The sequence below is a fragment of the Dermochelys coriacea genome, chromosome 25 (genome assembly GCF_009764565.3).
Source record: "Dermochelys coriacea isolate rDerCor1 chromosome 25, rDerCor1.pri.v4, whole genome shotgun sequence".
In the NCBI taxonomy this organism is placed as follows: domain Eukaryota; kingdom Metazoa; phylum Chordata; order Testudines; family Dermochelyidae; genus Dermochelys; species Dermochelys coriacea.
Window position 1 is genome coordinate 5,028,158 of NC_050092.1, and position 21,654 is coordinate 5,049,811.

General features: G+C 45.0%; 1 protein-coding gene across 4 annotated transcripts in view; it reads right to left on the reverse strand.

The window, feature by feature from the left end:
• REXO1 (RNA exonuclease 1 homolog) overlaps positions 1–16,289 on the reverse strand; it is a 71,660-nt gene extending 55,371 nt beyond the window's left edge. For 2 of the 4 annotated variants that reach the window (XM_038383816.2, XM_043502433.1), the window contains exon 1: positions 16,029–16,289. In XM_038383816.2, the coding sequence (XP_038239744.1) occupies positions 16,029–16,179 (151 nt within the window). In that variant the 5' untranslated portion in view covers positions 16,180–16,289. Of the gene's footprint in view, positions 1–6,533; positions 6,674–16,028 lie in introns of those variants that run through there. The other 2 variants (XM_038383813.2, XM_038383815.2) reach the window with 2 other exon arrangements.
• Positions 16,290–21,654: the final 5,365 nt, after the last annotated feature.

A 21,654-nucleotide genomic window follows, 5' to 3' on the forward strand; every position in this document is an offset into this window, starting at 1 on the left:
TCCAGCCTCTCGCCATTGCTCCATACTAGGGCTCGCATGGTGCGTGGCGGCATGGTCACCGGGAAAGATTCACTGAGAGCACTCCACGCCTGGCTGAGCAAACAGGCAGGGGAATTTCAAAATTCCCAGAGAATTTAAAGGGCGGTTGGTCAACTCAGGGCAGGGCAGTAGATTTCAAAGTGATGACCAGAGTGAACAGGCATTGTGGGACACTTCTGATCAGAGCGCATTAATAGACCAGGGCATCCACACTGGTGCTGCGGCACTCCAGCAGGGAGCTTCTCGTGGAGGTGGATTACCAGGAGCACTCCAGCAGCGGAGTCAGAGCGCTTTATGTGCCTTGCCAGTGTGGACACGTCATGAGTTAGGGCGCCCAGGGCTGCTTTAATGCGCTCTAACTCTCAAGAGTAGCCAAGCCCTGATGTAAGGCAGCTTTATGTCAGGATAACTCATCCACACCAGGACTGTATAAGTAAAAGCCACCCCCTTAACTGAAACAGTTACACCAGTACAAAAATCTACGTGTCGACCAGGTTTTAGACTAATGCAGTTTGTATTGTGATACTCTAATGTACAAATCAGTTTATTTTATTTTTTACACATTTTACTTTAGTGGAATGATCAGTTTGTCAGCTACAGAATAAACCCTGAAAATATCAAGGGTCTTGTGAGATTTCTTCTTAAAAGAGCTCTTTTGTGTGTCAGTGGATGGTTTGATTGGATTACACAGAAAATGTGGTATCTGATCAGCTTTATTCCTGTATAAGACACATGCTTAAGTGAGCTCCACTATACTAATTAGGACTGTTACCTTCAGTCGTGATGTGTTTGCAGATTATGCACTAGAAATACAAGGAAAGATTTTTTTTTAAAAGTAAATGTCTAGAGTAAGGCAAACTAAATAAGCTGCCTCAAGTCAGGCCACTTATTTAAGCACCATACTGTAGACTTCATATGGAACCTAACTTTAGATGTTTACAAATCTTAGCCATTGAATTTAAAAAAAAAAACTATTTGCTTTTTGCATTTGTTACTTTCAGTTCAGTACATAAAACATTTAAGAAAAATCTTTATAGTTAAGGAAGATAACTACAAAATAAGTGATCTAGTTTCTGCTATTTCAGCTATACAATAACCCTACGATAATTCTGCTAAAACAAAATGGGCAGATTAAAGGTATTACTTAATGAAATTTCTCTGTTTTGATGAGCAGTTAAAGAGAGATGCCTCCCAGGAATATCACAGGCCAACCAAACTTGAAATAGCAACTCCCTGTCTGACTGTTGTCTTAATCATAATTAAACTACTTTTTTAAAAAAATTCAAATTATTTTAAGAATAAATACATCTTAGAATGAACGTATTAAAATACATCTTCCAATGCATCAAAAGGAAGTAAAACAGAAAAAAATAATTCCTTTTTAAAAACCATGTTATAGCTCTATATAAATGCTTATCACTAAAACCAGAAAATGTACTAGACTCAGATGTATTCCAGAAGAGACCAGTGTGCTTTGAAATGAATCCCACTTAAACAAACAACTTTTCTGGGCAAGAAGAATAGAAAATGTGGAACAGGCTTCCACAGAAAGTTAGGGTTTTTTCCCCCTTTAGTTGTAGTTATGCTGGTGGTGTTGGGTTTTTGTTTGTTTGGGGTTTTTTTTTGGGGGGGGGGGGGAGAGGGGCATGGAGGGGGTGTCAATTCTGCAATGGCAATGTTATTCAAACAGCTTCATTTTGGCTAGGAGCAAAAGGCTGTAGCATCTTCTCCAGTATAACGGTCATTCTAGTCTATGCAACACAGATGAAGATAGCAAACAAAGACTGACATTATTTATTAAACATGATGCAGCCAGTACAAGGTTGCCTATTTGATTTAAAAAACTTATTTTACAATGAATCATTCTGCATCAATAGATGCTTTGTTTAAAGGCAACCTAGGAGTGTGTATATAACATGCTTTTTATTTGGAATACAGAGCCCTGCTGTTTGATCAATTCCAACCACTGAAGTTTATAATTTGGGAAGAAAACAGGCTGTTTTTTGCATCTGTATTGCTCAAGGGGGAGCACATATCTTGCTCTCAAAGGCAGCACAAGCTAGAAGAGCTAAGAGGTAGCTGCAGGGGAATCAGAAATATTAAAATTTTGGGCAACTGAAGTCTCGCAATGCCAGACTTGTAAGCAAGACGTTACTCTTTCGTTACAGTGACTATCAGTCTCTGGCATCTAACTGTTCAAGGTAGCTGTTTGGAAACATTTTCAGAAAAACAGCCATTTTTGCAACAGACAGAGCAACTGTGCTAGATTAACACCATGCTTATGTTCACAATGTTAGTGCTGACCATCCTGACAACCACTGCAATTACCAGAAAAAATTATCCCTACTGGAAGAATATTTTTGAGCTTTGCCTTTAATATTTCTAGAAAGAGAAAAGCAGTTCCCACAAGAAGAAGATATTATTTCACAAGAGGCTTTGCTTTTCTGTGAAAATGGCAAGATTTTGTCCTAGCAACAAAGGCTTGGCTCAGCAGGTTGAACTTCGTGATAAAACACCACAAGTATTTGCTGACAGAAATGGTGACTTCTGGCAAAGACCTTATTCCCAAATACCCAAAGCAGAGTTTGACAGCTTTACATAGCTCCAATGGTGAAGCTTAAATCCCATAAAGGACAGAAAATAATTAATAGTAGAACATTTCAAATAAATAGCTCAGATTAAGTAGGTTTGGGAGAGGGGTTCGCAAGAGGAACCAAAAGCAAGTTTTTTTTTATTTAAAGTACAGTTGCAGTCAGAAAATTCACACTGTAACCCTTCTTATTCAATGTACCTGCTCCTTGTGTAAGTCTTACCTGCATGTTTATTCATTCATTGATAGTGCACCTAACACCATAGCATCCAAGCACATTACAAAAGTATCAATTTATAAACAGAAGAATAAAAGAAGACAATGCCTTAAGAGATTTGACAAAACTGCCTCACTTAAATTGTCTGATTTTTTAATGTACTATTGCTACAAACAACACCCAATGTGTCTAAGTGAAAGATTAGAGAAATATCGCTATATTTTTTCAAGTTTGCTTACCTAGCACATCTGACAGCACTTAGTGTTTTGTAAGTTTCATGCTTTCCCCTGTATAGACAAGCAGTTTCTCCTGTTTGTGCGGACCTTTCACACAGCACAGGGAACAGAGAAACTCAATTATTTTTTTAAAAGGCAAAATGTAATTGTAAAATCATTGGCAGGGGAATCAGGGCAGACACATTATCTAATTTATTTAACTTATGTTTTAAACTGAATAGATCTCAAAGTGGCACTGCCCCCTTTAAACTCAGGCTTCAAGGGTGCATCTGTGACAGGTTCCCCCAGGGTGCCACCCGGAACTGGGGTACCTCTGAGCCCCCTGACCCACCAACCTAGGCTCCCTTCTACACTGTACAGTACTGCTACTGGCAAGCTGACAAGCCCTCCGGGCTTCAGCCTGCACTTTCACCAGCACACATACAGGTGGGGACACACCCAGCTGCAATACATGCAGGCAGGTTCTTTAACCAGCCCCTGCATGGGACAGCTTCAGCCAGGGCACCTCCCAGTTTCTAAGGAACACACTCCCTCTGGAGTATAAACCCAAAATTATACTGTCTTGCACTGCACAGGGAACTGTACAGAGTAAGCTCATAAAATTCACCCCCTCCCTCAATGTGGAGAGGAATATGCAACAGCTTTCTCCCCGAGTTACGATTCCCACACACTGGTTTTAGATAAAGCAAAAACAAGTTTATTAACCACAAAAGATAGATTGCAAGTGATTATAAGGGATAGCAAACAGATCAAAGCAGATAAACAAAAACACAAACTAAGCTTAATATACTAAATAGACTGGATATGAAAAGCAGATCTGCATCCTAAGTGATGACACAAGCAGGCTGCAGATGCTTAAGGGGCAAGCTACACTTGCTTACAGCTTGGAATCCCCAGATGTTTCATTCACAGGCTAAAAATCCCTTTAGCCTGGGTCCAGCACTTCCCCCAGTTCAGTCTTTGTTCCTCAGGTGTTTCAAGGAGTCTTCTTGGGTGGGTAGTCAGTGGACAACCAAGATGATGTCACTCCCCTGTCTTATATAGCTTTTGCATATGGCAGGAACCCTTTGTTTCAAAGCTTGGTTCCCATACCAGTCAGTGGAAAAATACTGACATCCCAAGATGGAGTCCAGAACCAGGTGACCTGGTCACATGTCCCACAGCCATTCCCCATGGGCCGTTTGGAGCACTCACAGGAAGAGCTCACCAGGTGGGAGCTAAGCTTCTCCTAAGGCCTATTGTTTCTTCCTAATGGCTCATTAACCTGAATGGGCCCTTCCCAGCCAGCCATCTAGACAGAGAGCATTTTGCCTAGTGGGTGTTGCCCAGGAATAGCTACATGTGAAATAGATACATAGTCAATATTCATAACTTCAGATACAAAAATGATACATGCATATAAAAAGGAGATATTCAGCAAACCATAACCTTTCCAATGACACCTCACATGCCTTGCATAAAATACATAACTATGATATAATAACATACTAATATCACTATGAAGAATATGGCATGCAGTGTCACAGCATCCACATTAGGAAAAAAGGTTAGTTTGCATCTCCTCCTCCCATTTTAGCTAACTTACTGTGGACAAGACAGGGTTTTAACATGTTAGCAGGTCAAAATGAACACTGTATTTTACCATACATTCGCTAACATGTGGTAAAAAGCCACCTTTTTTCCTAATGAAGATCAGGCCTAAGAAACCACGAGAGCGAGCAAGATCAACATCCTCTACCAAGAACATCTCCTTGACAATTCTCTTTTTGCTTCCAGTTCACAAGAGGGCATCTCTACCCAAATGCTTGCTTTACTCTCGGGGCACTTTCAGAGACAATACTGCTGTGAAAGAGGCTGCAGCGTTCTATGCTGCCTCACACAGACCTCTGCAATGTCAGCTAAATCTTTATTGCTAAAAGATGCAAGAGGCCAAAATAACAGATAAAATAAATAACTGATAGCATCCACTCTGTTTGTCAGGCATATACAAAAACAATAGTTTATGCTGCTTCCATTGCAACAGTTATTAATGTCTCTGAACTGTGATGATGTGAATGATACAAAAACCACTAGATTAACGTCAAGCTTTATGGTGGGGAAAAAAATCATTCCAAAGGGGAGACTCTCAGTAAGAAGGAAATTTTCAAAGTTGCGATAGAACACCACAAAGAATTTAAATATAAAACTATATTTAAAGAGTGCTAGTGTACTTAACAGAAAAAGAGTGCACAAAGGGAAGATAAGTAAATACTAGGACTGTTGCCCTTGGATCAAAGTGGCCTTCCTACCCCTAATCTTTTGTACTAGACAGACTAGTAGTTGTCTGGTAACTTTTTTGCACCCTGTGACAGGATCTTAAATATGTTTAAATTCTTAAAGAGGAAATCTAAAGACCTCCAATTAGTCTGGCTTAAAAACAATTATTTTCCCTCCAGTATTAAAAACAAAGTTTAAATTAACTATTTTGAAAAAGCACGAGCTAAGAGTAATTTTCTGATTCAGAAAACAAAAGCACCTGTAAAGTTTTCAGAGCCCACAACAAAAATGGCATGTCAACTTGAAGCTGCTACTTCAAATAATTATTAGTAAGTTAAGTCTTGCTTACAGTTAGCAGAACCAAAATAAGGATCTTTTAAACATTCTGATATCCTCTCTTCTCATTCAAGTATCTCCTAGAAGTTCACTTTTGCCATAACGACCACCAGAAGCAACAATTTTTTCTCTGTTTAATCTTCAAAGTCATTTCCTCCCTCTGGGTTTCTCATTATGTCCTTTCTTCTTAGTATCTGCTTTTTATTTTTTTAAACTCTTTAGGGCATAAACAACCTTATTTTCTAAGTCTTGAACCACACTTAATTAAAAAGATGTAGTACTTCAGTGGAAAGTCAGTTATTCAGACTTCTAGAAGAGCAAAACTGTTAACTGACACATAAAAAGAGCAGTTTTCAAACTTGAGGGTGTTATAGTTTAAAAAAAATCAAGTTATCTAATGAAAAAGTTTGACTAAAAACAAAACTCAAACTGTATTTAAAAAAAAACACATTTCACTGACTCAAAGCTTATATTAGAACAAAGTAACTGATTTACAATTTTCAAACACCTGCAGCTCAAGCTTTCCAGATATCACAATTAGTAAGTACAACATTCTTCAGTTGGTTTTAAGCATGGAACCTATAAGTTAGTTTCTCGGAAAAGGGTCAGATCTTTAAAAATATTGGAAATATTATATATCTATAATTTCTAGAACAGGACAGAGGTTTTGGGTAGTCTATTTATTTAGACAGGATTCTATTCTGAGGGACAGAAGTATGATGTTAATACACAAAAAAAATTCAATAGACAAAAGTTTGCTTGTAGAAAGCATTTCTCTATAACTGCCTCATGTACTGAAATCCACATCAAATCACAAGCCAACTCCAAATATACAATAATGAAAATTTCAAAGAATTACCTGATTTCTCCATGGTTAATAAATAATGAAGATATTTGTTCATGTTTTGCTTGAGGATTTTAATATCTATTTTGTATAGTCAAGGCATTCAAACAAATGCTTATGTCACAATGTGCTGCTGATCAATACACTGACAGCACCTTCTGGGTCGCAAAGATAATTGTGGCAGGAGGGCAGGACATAGTAACTTGCTGAAGTCCCGCCCTCATCCTCATTTACTCTAAAGCAAAATTATCATTTCTACAACAGTTTCTCCCTCCTCCTGCCCACCTCCCTGGTTTCCTTATCAGTGTTATTAATATCACCTAGGGGAATTTTTTAAAATAATTTATTTTCAATATTTACTCTACTTACTTTTTATACATCGCTCAGCTTAGACACTGAAAATTGACTAGTCAATTTCACTTCCTGGCTCTCATGCATTAACCCAATGTTGCAAGGTTTGATCTGTGAAAATTACAGGGGAACCATTTAAATATGAAGCAAAATATTTCTAATTAGAGGGATCTATAAAAACCTTTTTGTTAAAAAAACATGCACAAAATCTAATTACTGAGCCTAAATTACCTGAGAGCATGTCCATTTAACATCATACAGGCAGGTCTCAATTGACAACAAAATTACAAAACGTAAATGTAGTTCTGTTGAGTTCAATAGAATTAGTTGCCTCAGTAAAGCTAGGTATGCATATACATGCTTGGAGGACTGCTAAAATAATAGATCTTTTACAATGCATAAAATAAATTTAGGATAAGAGCCTCTGATAGTACTGAATAAATGCTTCCAAATGAACACTTGTCAAAGAAGTCTTTAGAACAATCAGAGCCGGATTATGCCTGGTTTTATGCAAGTGTAAAAGGGAGAAGGTATGGGGGAGAAACAAACACCACAATGAGCCTTCCTCTCCACTACAGCCCTGAGAAGAGGCTGCACCTAATCTGCTCCTTGCATGAATCTAAGCACAAGGACTTCATGAGGTTAGCTGTGACAGCAGGACAAATCTCTCCCAAGCAGGTGGGGAGAGCCAGGGATCTCCCTCCACCAGTGGAGACTGCCCTGGGGGAGCACATGTAATGCTTCCAGGAACTGCAGAAAGCATCATGTCTGTACCAGGGGAAGAAAATTTGCTTCAAGTAAGTTTCACATTCTAGCAGAGATCAAACATGGAAGATTTCCTCCCCCAAAAATAAACATTTTAGGAAGTTATGAATATGTGAAAACAGAAGTTTGAACAGAAATTGTTTTGCATCTTTACCAAATGAGGGCACTAAATGCAGCCAATCTGAAAAGTGAGGTATTTTAAAAGCTCCATATCTTGACATTCCCCATTCACAGGGAAGTGAAATATGTTACAAAAGAATAAAACATTCCAAGGGGCAAGTAACATGTTGAATTTTCAACTGTTTTGCCATGTAATATTGCTATATAATTTACCATATCTGGCAATTTAATGAAATGACAAGAAATCTCTGACTACTGTAAAACCAATATTAAGATCAGTTTATTAAATGAAAAGACATGCTCTTGACCTTGCTATCAAGTGGTTTTTCCAGTCTTCATTTCACAAATCACAGCTGTAATCATTACCTATCTTAAGTTGACAGCATTTGGTTAATTACTTTCTTCAATGCTAACAGATACTAAGCCTTTGGAGCTATCAACCAGCATGACTTCCTAGAGTCTTTAGAGAGCCTTGTCAAAAGATTCTACCCAACCTTGGAATCCACTTAAAGTATGGAAACCCACAATAAAAGCCTGCATTTAATTGGTCTGAACTCTATTCTACAACTACGTCTACACTATGAGCTAGGGGTGTGATTCCCCTGCTCATGTTCACATGCTAGTGGGAATACAAACAGTAGTCTAACTGCGACAGCACGGGCAACAGAACCAAAGATTAGCTGTGCCAAGTTCAAATCCGCCTAAAACCAGTGCCCAGCCTCTGCTGCTGCTAAACATGCTACTGTGGCTACACTGCTATTTATACTCATTCTAGCTTGATGAGAACTAGTGCAAGCATGTATCCACAAGCCGAGGAATCACACCCCTAGCTTGTAGCGAAGAGACAACCTACATTTGTTGCAAGAGAAAAATTTACCATTTCTGTTAATTCTATTTCCTTTTCCATATAGCATTAAAAAAAAAGTTTCCTAGGAGAAATAAAAAAGGCATTCCCAAAATACATTACTGAATGTAATAAGCCCACAGAGTATTAATTCAGAGGCCATTACAATATGTGATGTATTAGAAACCAGAGAGATCAGACAGATAAAACAGAGGCCTCAGTCCTGCAAACACTTATGCATGTGCTTGGGACTACTTATACAAGTGAAGCTAAGCACCTATGCAAGTGTTTACAGAATCAGGAAAATATTTTGCATTTTGCAACATGCTTTTGTGGATTTTCTCATTATTCATGTTTTTTCCTCCACACGGAATAAAAGTTTTGTTGTTTTTAAATGTTTGCATTTCACCCTTTTTTTCCCCCTAAAGTTTATAACAGGTTTAAGAAAAGTATTTAATTTAAATTTTATAGGAAAGAAATGCAAAGGTGTGTGTCATCAAGCTTTTCCATGCAAGCAGCAGCTATTTCCCTGCTCCCTATCTTACCTAAAGATACAAGTAAAGTGTTCTTTAAACTTCTCAGTTGTGTTACTAACATGTCAGTTATTAAAACAAAGAATTTAAATTTATTTCTCCTTTCCCCAATTCTTCATTTCACTGAGCTAGGTCACCAAAATCAGGTTAATTAACTTCTTGGTTTTTACTTTAGCAAAATGGTACAAAGTTTCCAATACACACACTGCAGGAAACTGTGTAAGTATTTTCACTGACATTCTTTAAATGTAGTAATAATATTTCTATTAATAGTTTTATCCCTTAATATTTTGTATATTTTGGTAATATCCTGCTTCTATCACCATAGCAACTGAGAACCTTCTATGTAAAACTGATTGGCAATAGCAGAGTTTCTAGGTGACTTTCTGAATCCCTTTTGGGTTTACTAAAATTTCTGCTTGGAGTATGGTTAGGTTTTTGGTTGGTTTATTTATTAATTTTGGGTGTCTCTGCTTGTTTTTGGGAGGGGGTTTTAGGAAGAAGGGGCAGGTAGAAGGAGGGGTTATTGTTGTGTCATTCTTGTGATGACTGAAAGGCTTTGTCAAAATGGAAGGTTGTGCAGCATCTCCTAAAAGGAGACTGCCAAGTTGTTTTAATATTTAAATTATCTCCTGTATTTTATTAAGTATTACCCTGCACTTCCACAATCTAAGCCTCTAGCATTTTATAATTAACCTTCAACCTTCCTGTGAGGTAAGTATTTGTTTTATAGATAAGGAAACTGAGGAACAGAGACATGAAGTGAAGGGCACACTGCATCAGTGACAAAGTCAAGAAAAGAACTAAACAGTCCTGGTTCCTACTGTCCCCAACTTTAATCACTAGATTATACTCCCTTCTTTAAAGGAATTCTCAAGGATGTGTATTTTACCTAAAGAATTTGCAAAATCCTTGGAAGCATTCTAAACATATAACCCACATAGCACAAAAAAACACCACAGGGTTTTGATCTTTGTTTAGCAAAGACACTTACTCATGGCTTAGCCTGGTCCACTACCATACAGATGTTCTGCACAATGTAACTATCTGTATGTATTGTTCTAATGCAACTGTTTCCAGACAAGGTGCTAAAACTTCTGCTCTTTCAATCCTACTCTGATAGCAGAATCACATAGTTGATGAGAACCTCAGAAATCCATAGCTGGATTGTAGCTTTGTTTTCAAACCAGGACAGAGAGCACCAGTCTTCTGAACGTGGTCTTTGCTTGATGTTACCAAAAAAGTCGAGTAGAAATAAGGTTTGGTTTTCTTTTTTAAAATGTTCACAAATAAAAACTTTGTTAGGCTTTATGTCTTTTCAGATCACACAAGCTCTAGACTTTCACAAAACGGAAAAACTGAACAAATAGCTGGGGGTGGGTTCCCCCCCAAACCACAGCTATAGAAAGCAATGCTTTTAGGAAAAAAGACAGTTATTTGCTTCCTACATTTTCAAAGCACTTCACAAACATTGATTAATCTTCACACCCCTCTCATGTGCCAAGTGGATATTACCCTCATTTTACAGATGAAAAAGTTAGGGCAGTCATTTCACGCAAGGTCACACAGCTAGTCAGTGACAAAGTCAGGATTAGAACTCAGGATTTCCTGATTCCGAATCCTGCACTCAATCCTTCTCACAATGCCTTCTCCCAAAAGGCATATCTGATATACTATTTCAAGTGCATTACACATTACCCCCAGGAACTTATATTTCTACTCTAACTATTCATATACTTCAGTATCCAGTTCAAACTTGCCCTCACTGGCCTAAATCATAGAAGATTAAGGTTGGAAGAGACCTCAGGAGGTCACCTAGTCCAACCCCCTGCTCAAAGCAGGACCAACCCCAGCTAAATCATCCCAGCCAGGGCTCTGTCAAGCCAGGCCTTAAAAACCTCTAAGGATGGAGATTCCACCACCTCTCTAGGTAACCCATTCCAGTGCTTCTCCACCCTCCTAGTGAAATAGTTTTTCCTAATAGCCAACCTAGACCTCCCCCACTGCAACTTGAGACCATTGCTTCTTGTTGTCATCTGCCACCACTGAGAACAGCCTAGCTCCATCCTCTTTGGAACCCCCTTTCAGGTAGTTGAAGGCTGCTATCAAATCCTCACTCTTCTCTTCTGCAGACTAAATAACCCCAGTTCCCTCAGCCTCTCCTCATAAGTCATGTGCCCCAGCCTCCTAATCATTTCCATTGCCCTCCGCTGGACTCTCTCCAATTTGTCCACATCCTTTCTGTAGTGTGGGGCCCAAAACTGGACGCAGTACTCCAGATGTGGCCTCACCAGTACCAAATAGAGGGGAATAATCACTTCACTCAATCTGCTAGCAATGTTCCTGCTAATGCAGCCCAATATGCCATTAGACTTCTTGACAACAAGGCACACTGCTGACTCATATCCAGCTTCTTGTCCACTGTAACCCCAGGTCCTTTTCTGCAGAACTGCCACTTAGCCAGTTGGTCCCCAGCCTGTAGCAGTGGATGGGATTCTTCCAGCCTAAGTGCAGAACTCTGCACTCGTCTTGTTGAACCTAGTCAGATTTTTTTTGGCCCAATCCTCCAATTTGTCTAGGTCACTCTGGACCCCATCCCTATCCTCCAGGGTATCTACATCTCCCCCTAGCTTAGTGTCATCCACCAACTTGCTGAGGGTGCAATCCATCCCATCATCGAGATCATTTATGAAGATGTTGAACAAATCCAGCCCCAGGACCGACACTCTGCTTGATACTGGCTGCCAAACAGACATTGAGCCATTGATCACTACCCATTGAGCCCAACGACATAGCCACCTTTCTATCCACCTTATAGTCCATTCATCCAATCCATACTTTAACTTACTGGCAAGAATACTGTGGGAGACCATATCAAAAGCTTTGCTAAAGTCAAGGTATATCACATCCACCACTTTCCCCATATCCACAGAGCCAGTTATCTCATCATAGAAGACAATCAGGTTGGTCAGGCATGATTTGCCCTAGGTGAATCCATGCTGACCCTTTCTGATCATCTTCCTTTCCTCCAAGTGCTTCAAAATGGATTCCTTGAGGACCTGCTCCATAATTTTCCAGGGACTGAGGTGAGGCTTTCCAGGGACTGAGGTGAGGCTGACTGGTCCGTAGTTCCTTGGATTCTCCTTCTTCCCTTTTTTAATGATGGGCACTATATTTGCCTTTTTCCAATCTTCCAGGACCTCCCCCGATCGCCACAAATTTTCAAAGATAACGGCCAATGGCTCTGCAATCACATCAGCCAATTCCCTCAACACCCTTGGATGCATTAGATCCGACCCCATGGACTTGTGCATGTTCAGCTTTTCTAAATAGTTCTTAACCTATTCTTTCACCCTTGAGGGCTGCTCACCTCCTCCCCATACTGTGCTGCCCAGTGCAGCAGTCTGGGAGCTGACCTTGTCTGTGAAGGCCGAGGCAAAAAAAGCATGGAGTACTTCAGCTTTTTACACATCATCTGCCACTAGGTTGCCTCCCCCATTCAGTATGGGTCCCACACTTTCCCTGACCTTCTTTTTGCTAACATACTTGTTACCCTTCACATCCCATGCTAGCTGCTACTCCAATTGTGCTTTGGCCTTCCTGATTTCACCCTTGCATGCTCAAGCAATATCTTTATACTCCTCCCCAGTCATCTGTCCAAGTTCCCACTTCTTGTAAGCTTCCTTTTTTTGTTTAAGTTCACTGAAGATTTCTCAGTGAGAAATCATAGGTGGGTTTTCCTTACAAGTAAGAGGACAGAAAACTCCCCAAGTTTCCATTTGCTGGGGTGCTTTCATGTCGGGGAAGGAACAATTGGCATTTGCAACTTCTGTGCAAGGCTGGAGGGGGTTCACCCTTACAACCTGCAGATATTAGGAGCTCTTCTTCTGGAGCCCAGGTCTCCTCCATTTGTCACCCTTCAGAGGACAGGAGTTCGGCCCACTGGCAGTGTGCTATGTAAATTACAGATATTTTAATGCTATCCCCATCAACAATTCATTCGGGGGGAGAACAATGCTACCTGTGGTTGAAGAAGGAATTGAGAATGATGCCATGAAGCAGGTATTCCCTCTTATGCCCTCCCTTCACCTAGATCTGCCTGGGGTTCATATCTTCTACTCAGAAATGGAGGAGTAGATGATTTGGCCCCTTCTTTCAAAAGCGCCATGGACTGCCTGCAGTCAGTCAATTGGACTCACTCCTCCTCCCTCCCCGCAGTGATCTGCATTGGATAAACTCCTGAATATTTTTTGGGTGGCACAATAGTAATGGCAGACGCAACGTACTGCTTGGGCATCATGGTTGATGTCCACCTCAGAAGCAAACACCCTATATACACTGGATTTGTTAGAGCTTTATTATTCTTTACCCCTGATTGCACCCTTGGGAAAAATCCAATTTGCTTGCAGGCTGCTTTTTCACTGCTCTTCTTGGCCAGGGCTTACTTTTATGGAAGGCAGGCAAAATATATGGTTTTTAATTTTATTTATTAAACATCATGACATTGGCATGAAAGGAGATATTGTGTCTGGCCTCATATGATTTCATGATCTTTTGTAAGGCTCCTTTAGAATACAAGCAATTTAATTGACAGACAGCAACTCATCTTGAATAAGAGAAACTGTCTGATCTCAAAAAGATGGTTAATTGCTAAAGAAAGTCAGAATACAACAGAGAAAACACCACCCTCTAGTGTAAATTTTAAATGTAACCTCACAGATCAGGGGAGGTACAATACTGCACATGAAAGGAAATACTAAATCAAAGCATAGTCTCTTTAGTCTAAATCCATCTCAGATCAAATGAGCTAAAACAAAAGGGTTGTTCCCTCCCCCAGATTTTAAAAGTATAGAGTACTTTGTTCTTAAAGACATTACACACACTAACTGTAGCAGTGTCAGCAGCCTCCTATTAAAGGGAGTGCCTTGGAGTCGATTTATAAATTACTCTCCACTTCTCAACCCAAATCCACATATATAAAAGGGTTCTATTAAAAAGAATCCCTCACAAGAAGAACGATCCAAAAAACCAAGGTTATCTTTCAGACATCATGCTATATGAATGTATAGCTTCTCTATCATCCAAAACGAACTCTAAGTGCTGTACATACTACAGAAATTGCTTCACATACCACTGCACAAATACCTGAATAAAGTTGGGTTTGGATTTTTTTCGGTGGGGGGGTGAGGGGAAGAGCATAGAGTTGGTCCCGGGCACCTAAGTCAGTTAGGCTCTTTCGAAAATGCACACAAACTGATGGAAAAATATTTCCAGCAATAATCATCAAAACGTACAGATAGGCAAAGAAAGAAAAATGCTGCTTGAGAACTTTTAAAGTCTGATTTAAGGATAATTACACTGGATTTTTTTTTCTCATTGTGATGTCGGCAATTAATTTTTTAACTATTATAAAGCTTTAACCTTTTGAATCTCAACGTTTACTATCATTAAATAGTTACTGTCCCCCATAGCTTCCCACAACTGTGAAAACTGAAATGAATAAAAAAATGCTTCAAACCCATACCTCTGCACACCTGGGAAATTTTAAATTGATAACAATCAAAGAAGATGCGTAAAAATCAAACTCAAGTGTATCCGCTGAAATTATAACAAAATTAAAATTGATTTCTGCAAAAACCTAGGTATATAAAAAGGTCACAAAAGCAGCAGGACGAACAGACTAGGTGACTTAACAGGTCGCCTCTATGCCTCTCACCTATATGACGGCTAATAAAGGACGCTTGGAGCATAACAGGGTGGGAGCTACCCTGGTGGGGGGGGGGGGTTGCAGTTAAGAAGCGAAAGGAAACTGTCCCCTCAGCTGACCTGCAATTAGGGGCAGGGTGACAGTGGATGAGCGCTCCATGGAGCTCTCCCTGGGGAGTGCGGGCTGGGAAGGGGGGGGAAGGAGACTGGTCAGCAGCGCTGTCACTCTGGGGAGAGCTGCAACCTATCCCTGCGGTGGGAGAAGAGGGGGAAGAAGGAACCGGTCATATTTTGTGGAAGACAAGGAACTTGTCACTATTGGGGGGGGGGGGCGCAGCAAAGAAGGAACCTGCCACTAAATTCTGAGGGAGGATGGGAGGAGAAGGCACCAGCTGGTACATATTAGTGGAGGAAGGGAAGGCCCCTGTCACTATATTGGGGGGGTGGGGAGGGGAAGACACCTGTCGCTACATTTCGGGGGAGGGGAGAAGACACGGGCCGTATATTTGGGGGGAGAAAACACCTGTCGCTACATTTTGGGGGGAGGAAGGGAGAAGGCACCTGTCACTATATTTCGGGGGAGGGGGGAAGGCAGGCAGGCACCGGTCAGTATATTTCGGGGGAGGGAAGGCACCGGTCAGTATATTTCGGGGGGGGAGGTGCCTGTCGCTCCATTTCGGGGGGGGAGGCACCGGTCAGTATATTTCGGGGGGGGAGGCGCCTGTCGCTCCATTTCGGGGGGGGAGGCGCCGGTCAGTATATTTCAGGGGGGAGGCGCCGGTCAGTATATTTCGGGGGGGGAGGCGCCGGTCAGTATATTTCGGGGGGAGGCACCTGTCGCTCCATTTCGGGGGGGAGGCGCCGGTCAGTATATTTCAGGGGGGAGGCGCCGGTCAGTATATTTCGGGGGGGGAGGCGCCGGTCAGTATATTTCGGGGGGGAGGCACCTGTCGCTCCATTTCGGGGGGGGAGGCGCCGGTCAGTATATTTCGGGGGGGGAGGCGCCGGTCAGTATATTTCGGGGGGGGGGAGGCGCCGGTCGCTCCATTTCGGGGGGGGGAGGCGCCGGTCAGTATATTTCGGGGGGGGGAGGCGCCGGTCGCTCCATTTCCGGGGACACAAGGCCCCGCCGCCCTGTTTCGGGGGGCGAGGCCCGGGCCGGGGGCTCCCGGGGGGCCGGCGGGGCGGTACCTGCGCCGAGCTTGGCCCCGGGCTCCGGGGCGGCCGGCGGGTGGCGGAAGTGGCAGTGCGGCCTCCTGCAGGGCGGGCCCCCCGCGCCCCGGCCGCCGGCGCCGAGGAAGGGGCAGTCGATGCCGCGGAAGTAGCCGCTGGGTCGCAGCATCCCGCCGGCTCCGCGGGGCGCCGGGCGGCTCCGTCCCCGCCTCACACGGACAGTCCGGGCCGCGGCCCCGCCAGCGCCGCCATCTTGGGGAGCCGGGCCCGGCCGGCCGAGGACCCCGGCGAGGCCGCTGCCAGGAGAGGGCTGCCCGCGCCGCGCCTGACTGGAAACCCGCCCGGCGGGGGGAGGCTCAGTGATGGGGGGAGGGGCTCAGGTGGCGCGGGGGGAGGGCGGTGAGGGTGACAGGGATTTGCCTCCGCCGCCCCCACGCTCAACTCCCCCACCCACCCCCACACTGATCAACTAGCCCCCCCCCAAATTCGATCACCCCAATTCCTGGGGAAAGCTCAGACAGGGTGCGAGGGGGAGGGGAGAGAGATGGGGTGTAAGGGGGAGGGAGATGGGAGAGCAAGGGGGAAGGGAAGGAAGGGAAAGGGGGGAAAGGGGGTGAAAGGGGGAGGGGACAGAGATGGGGGTGCAAGGGGAAGAGAAGGAAGGGAAAGGGGGTGAAAGGGGGAGGGGAGAGAGATGGGGAGCAAGGGGGAGGAGAAGGAAGGAGAGGGGTGCAAGGGGGAAGGAGATGGGAGTGCAAGGGGGGAAGGAAAGGAGATAGGGTGCAAGGGGGAGGGGGAGGGAGATGGGACAAGGGGAGGAGAAGGAAGGGAAAGGGGTGCAAGGGGGAGGGGAAAGAAGGGAAAGGGGGTGCAAGGGGGAGGAGACAGAGATGGGGGTGCAAGGGAGGAGAAGGAAGGGAAAGGTGGTGAAAGGGGAAGGGGAGAAAGATGGGGAGCAAGGGGGAGGAGAAGGAAGGAGATGGGAGTGCAAGGGGGAGGGAGATGGGGCAAGGGGAGGAGAAGGAAGGGAAAGGGGTGCAAGGGGGAGGGGAAAGAAGGGAAAGGGGGTGCAAGGGGGAGGAGACAGATGGGGGTGCAAGGGAGGAGAAGGAAGGGAAAGGTGGTGAAAGGGGAAGGGGAGAGAGATGGGAGTGCAAGGGGGAGGGGGAGGAAAGGAGATGGGGTGCAAGGGGAGGGGAAGGAAGGGAAAGGGGTTAAAAAGGGAGGGGAGGGAGATGGGGCAGTGGGGTTGGGAGGGGAAGGGAGACAGGGCCATGGGGGGAGGGACAGGGAGGAAGAGGAGGCAGATAAGAGGGGAGTGGGTCAAAAGGCTAAGGGGCTGGAGCGGGGGAAGGGAAGTCTCCAGCCCATAGGACCAGCAGCAGCCAAAGCAGGAAGAGGGGGAAATGAGCCGCAAAGCACCCTTCTGGGTCAAGGACTGCAGAGGATTCCCCCAACTCTGCGGGCACTAAAATCTCCAGCCAGTTGCACAACAGTGTCCAAGTTTCACTCCAGATCGTCCGGTCCTCCCACTGGATGGGGAAGGAACATGGCTGCAGCAGCCCTGAGGTCACTGTATATTTCCTGGTTGGAGCCCTTTACAGGGAATCATGCAGGAGAATTATGTGACTGTGGCCTCGTTGGGATCTCCCATCCCTAAACCCAACCTGATCTCATACATGGAGCGAGGGGAAGAGCCATGAGTCCCAGATCTCTGGGGGGAGGGAAATCCTCAGAGGCACCAGCTCAGCAGGTGACTGGACAGTGAACTCCCCAGCTAGGACATCCATAGTTAGAAGAACTACCCAGGACAGTCTCGGAAAGGTACAAGGGGAACACCTGCCAGAAAGAAAGCTGCAAAAATCAGGGCAGGTTGGAGGAGCAGCAGGGACACCCACCCAGGAAGAGCGAGGATAAATCCACTCCTGAAGAGGGAAGTTTCAAGGAACTTGAAAAGCTCTTAGTCCTTAAGGAGAAGTATAACGGAGAGACGGAAAATGCAAGCACTGAATGTGGACAGGGCTCCCAGTGATACGTCAGGGAACCCACAGGGGAGAGAGATCCTATAGATGTGGGGAAATCTTCCAAAAGAACTTCAGAGCATCCCCATAGGAGAAAGAAAAGGAGTACTTGTGGCACTTTAGAGACTAATAAATTTATTTGAGCATAAGCTTTTGTGAGCTACAGCTCACTTCATCTGATGCATTCAGTGGAAAATACAGTGGGGAGATTTTATATACATAGAGAACATGAAACAATGGGTGTTACCATACACACTATAACAAGAGTGTTCAGGTAAGGTGAGCTATTACCAGCAGGGTGGGGGGAACCTTTTGTAGTGATTATCAAGGTGGGCCATTTCCAGCAGTTGACAAGAACCTCTGAGGAAGAGTGTGGGGAGGGGGGAAATAAACATGGGGAAATAGTTTTACTTTGTGTAATGACACATCCACTCCCAGTATTTATTCAAGCCTAAATTAATTGTATCCAGTTTGCAAATTAATTCCAATTCAGCAGTCTCTCGTTGGAGTCTGTTTTTGAATTTTTTTTGTTGAAGAATTGCCACTTTTAGGTCTGTAACAGAGCGACCAAAGAGATTGAAGTGTTCTCCGACTGGTTTTTGAATGTTATAATTCTTGACTTCTGATTTGTGTCCATTTATTCTTTTACGTAGAGACTGTCCAGTTTGGCCAACGTACATGGCAGAGGGGCATTGCTGGCACATGATGGCATATATCACATTGACCAAACTAGACAGTCTCTACCATCAAAAGTACCATCAAATTGTCCACCCAATCAGCACTCTCAAAAAAGTGACATTTGGCTACCATTTAGGGCTGCGTTGAGGAGGGCCTCCCCTATTTCAACTTCTGGGTCTTCACGTCCAAGACTGTGAGATGGGCCCACTCGATACTAGAGCAGGTCAAAACCCACCAATTATTTTTCACAGGAACTTGCAAAAAAAAATTGTTTTTCAAAAATAAAATCCCTGAAAAATCATTTTGATGAAACGTGCACTAGCTCTACTCAGCACGCAGGCGAAGTTGCTAGTTCAGTTTGCATCCAATTCAGGAGTGGCCAGATTGGTTGTTCATTAAGTGGCTTGTGTGTCATTAGTTGGCCGCATCAGTTCAGTTTCCCAAGAGTGCATAGCACAAAAACATCCCCAAATGGGGACTAATTTGCAGTCTCCTGGGAGACTGTATGTATGTATAGGCATGTATCTTATATGGTTCTCCATTATTGCAGTATCTGAGCACCTGACAGTCTGTGATGTATTTATCCTCACAACCCCCCTGTGTGGCAGGTCAGGGTTATTATCCCCATTGTACAGATGGGAAACTGAGTCACAGAATGAAGAAGTGACTTGCCCAGAATCATACAGGCTTGAGTCTGCAGCATAGCAGGGAATCGAATCTGGGGCTCAGACTAGTGCCCTAACCACTGGACCATCGTTCCTCCCCTTCAGGGCTACTGCCTGCAGCTCAGATTGGAGGCACATGGATGGGGTGGCGGGGATGAACACACCCCAAGCTGCACTTGTCTCTGAGAATGACCAAAGCACATTAGTCCTCCAGGCAGTTTGGGGGGAATGAATCAACAGATGGGGTCCTGTACTTGGACTGTTGTATTTTTATATCATGCACCGCCACCATTGGTGTCTGACCGGGCAGTGTTCCTAAAGCACTGGTCATGGGGCATCTATGGGCTGGCTACAGGGTTAAAAGATGCCACCCAGTGGCCCAAATGTGCCCCCTGTTCTTAGCTCCTCCTTCAACAGGGACATGCTTACCAGGCCTCTTTGTCTTCTTTGCTCAGGTGAAGTCCAGAAAGGCCATCTCTTATTAATTCTTCTATTATTAATTCTTCTCATCCCCTGCCACCTCGCCCCCATCTGTAAAAGAAAATGAATCCCCCTACCCTGGACACAGACAGGATTTTTATCCTTCAGGAGGCTGCCTGGGGTAGGGTTGCCAGGCGTCCGGTGTTCGACCAGAACGCCTGGTTGAAAAGGGACCCAGGCAGGCTGGGGCGCAGGAGGTGCAGTTCGGGGTGTGGGCAGCACTCACCTCAGGCACCTCCTGGGAAGCAACGACATGTCCCTGTGGCTTCTAGGGCAGGGATGGCTCCGTGCCCTTCCCCCGGCTCCATCCCCACAGCTCCCATTGGCCGCAGGTCCCATTGGCTGTGGTTCCAGACCAATGGGAGCTGCAGGGTCGGCGCTTGGGACTCCACACCCTCCCCCCGGCTCCATCCCCACAGCTTCCATTGGCCGCAGGTCCCATTGGCTGTGGTTCCAGGCCAATGGGAGCTGCAGGGTCGGCGCTTGGGACTCCACACCCTCCCCCCGGCTCCATCCCCACAGCTCCCATTGGCCGCAGTTCCGGGCCAATGGGAGCTGCGGAGCCGGCACTCAGGACGCCACATCCTCCCCCCAGCTCCACCCCCGCAGCTCCCTTTGGCTGCGGTTCCCTGACAGTGGGAGCTGCAGAACGGGCGCTTGGGGCAGACACGGAGCCTCCCTAGTCGTCCCTGCACCTATAAGCTACAGGGATATGTCACTGCTTGCCGGGAGGTGTCTGAGGTAAGCGCTGCCTGGAACCCGCGCCCCTCCCTGCCCCAGTCCTGAGCTCCCTCCCGCACCCAAACTCCTTCCCTGAGCCCACACCCAACCCCTTGCCCCTGCCCGTAGCCCCCTCCTTTTCCCCAAACCCCTCATTTCTGGCCCTATCCTGGATCCCGCACCCCCAGCTGGACCCCTCGCCCTCTCCTGCACCCCAACCCCCTACCCCAGCCCAGAGCCCCCTCCTGCACCCTGAACCCCTCATTTCTGGCCCCACTCTGGAGCCCACATCCCCAGCCCAGAGCCCTCACCCCACACCCTCCCACACCGTAATCCCCAACCCCAGCTCGGCCGCCCAGAGCCCACACCCTGAACCTCCTCCAGTATTCCATCCCCCTGCCCCAGCCTGGTGAAAATGCACAAGTGAGTGAGGGTGGGGGACAGCAAGCAACGGGGGGGGGATGGAGCGAGTGGGGGGAGAGGCCTAGGAGAAGGGGAGGGGCCTTGGGAAGAGGCAGGGCAAGGGTGTTCCGTTTTCTGCAAATAAAAAGGTGGCAACCCTAGTTACCACAGGACATCTTGCTACCAAGCAATGGAAACCGAGGCTCGCCGTTTGGTACTCAGCTGCAGCAGCCGGCAATCCTCCGTGAGGTGGGAGATGTCAAGAAGTAGCTGGAGATTTCAGAGCCGCTCTCTGAAGTGGGGCTGAAAACACAGTGTGTGTGTAGGTGGACCTGACAGTTCCTTTATCGTCTGGAGCCACCAGATAAAAATAGATACATCCTGCTTGTATAACAGACATTTCCTGCAGACAGTGGTACCGTTATTCACTCTCCTTTGGGCTGTGTGGAACATACGAAATAGGTAATCTCAATCAATACACTGATTAGAGAGTTCTCTAATGTTTTCTCACTGGAAGGGTGGGCTTTCCCTCTTTGTTTACGTGCCCTCTGATCCAGGTTAAAGTTTGGGATAGTTACTGCTTTTGCAGAGTACATACCTGCAATGGCACATACAGATCCCAGATATTTAGGTCTTCAAACTATGGCCAGCCATGCTTCACACACAGTATAACACAAT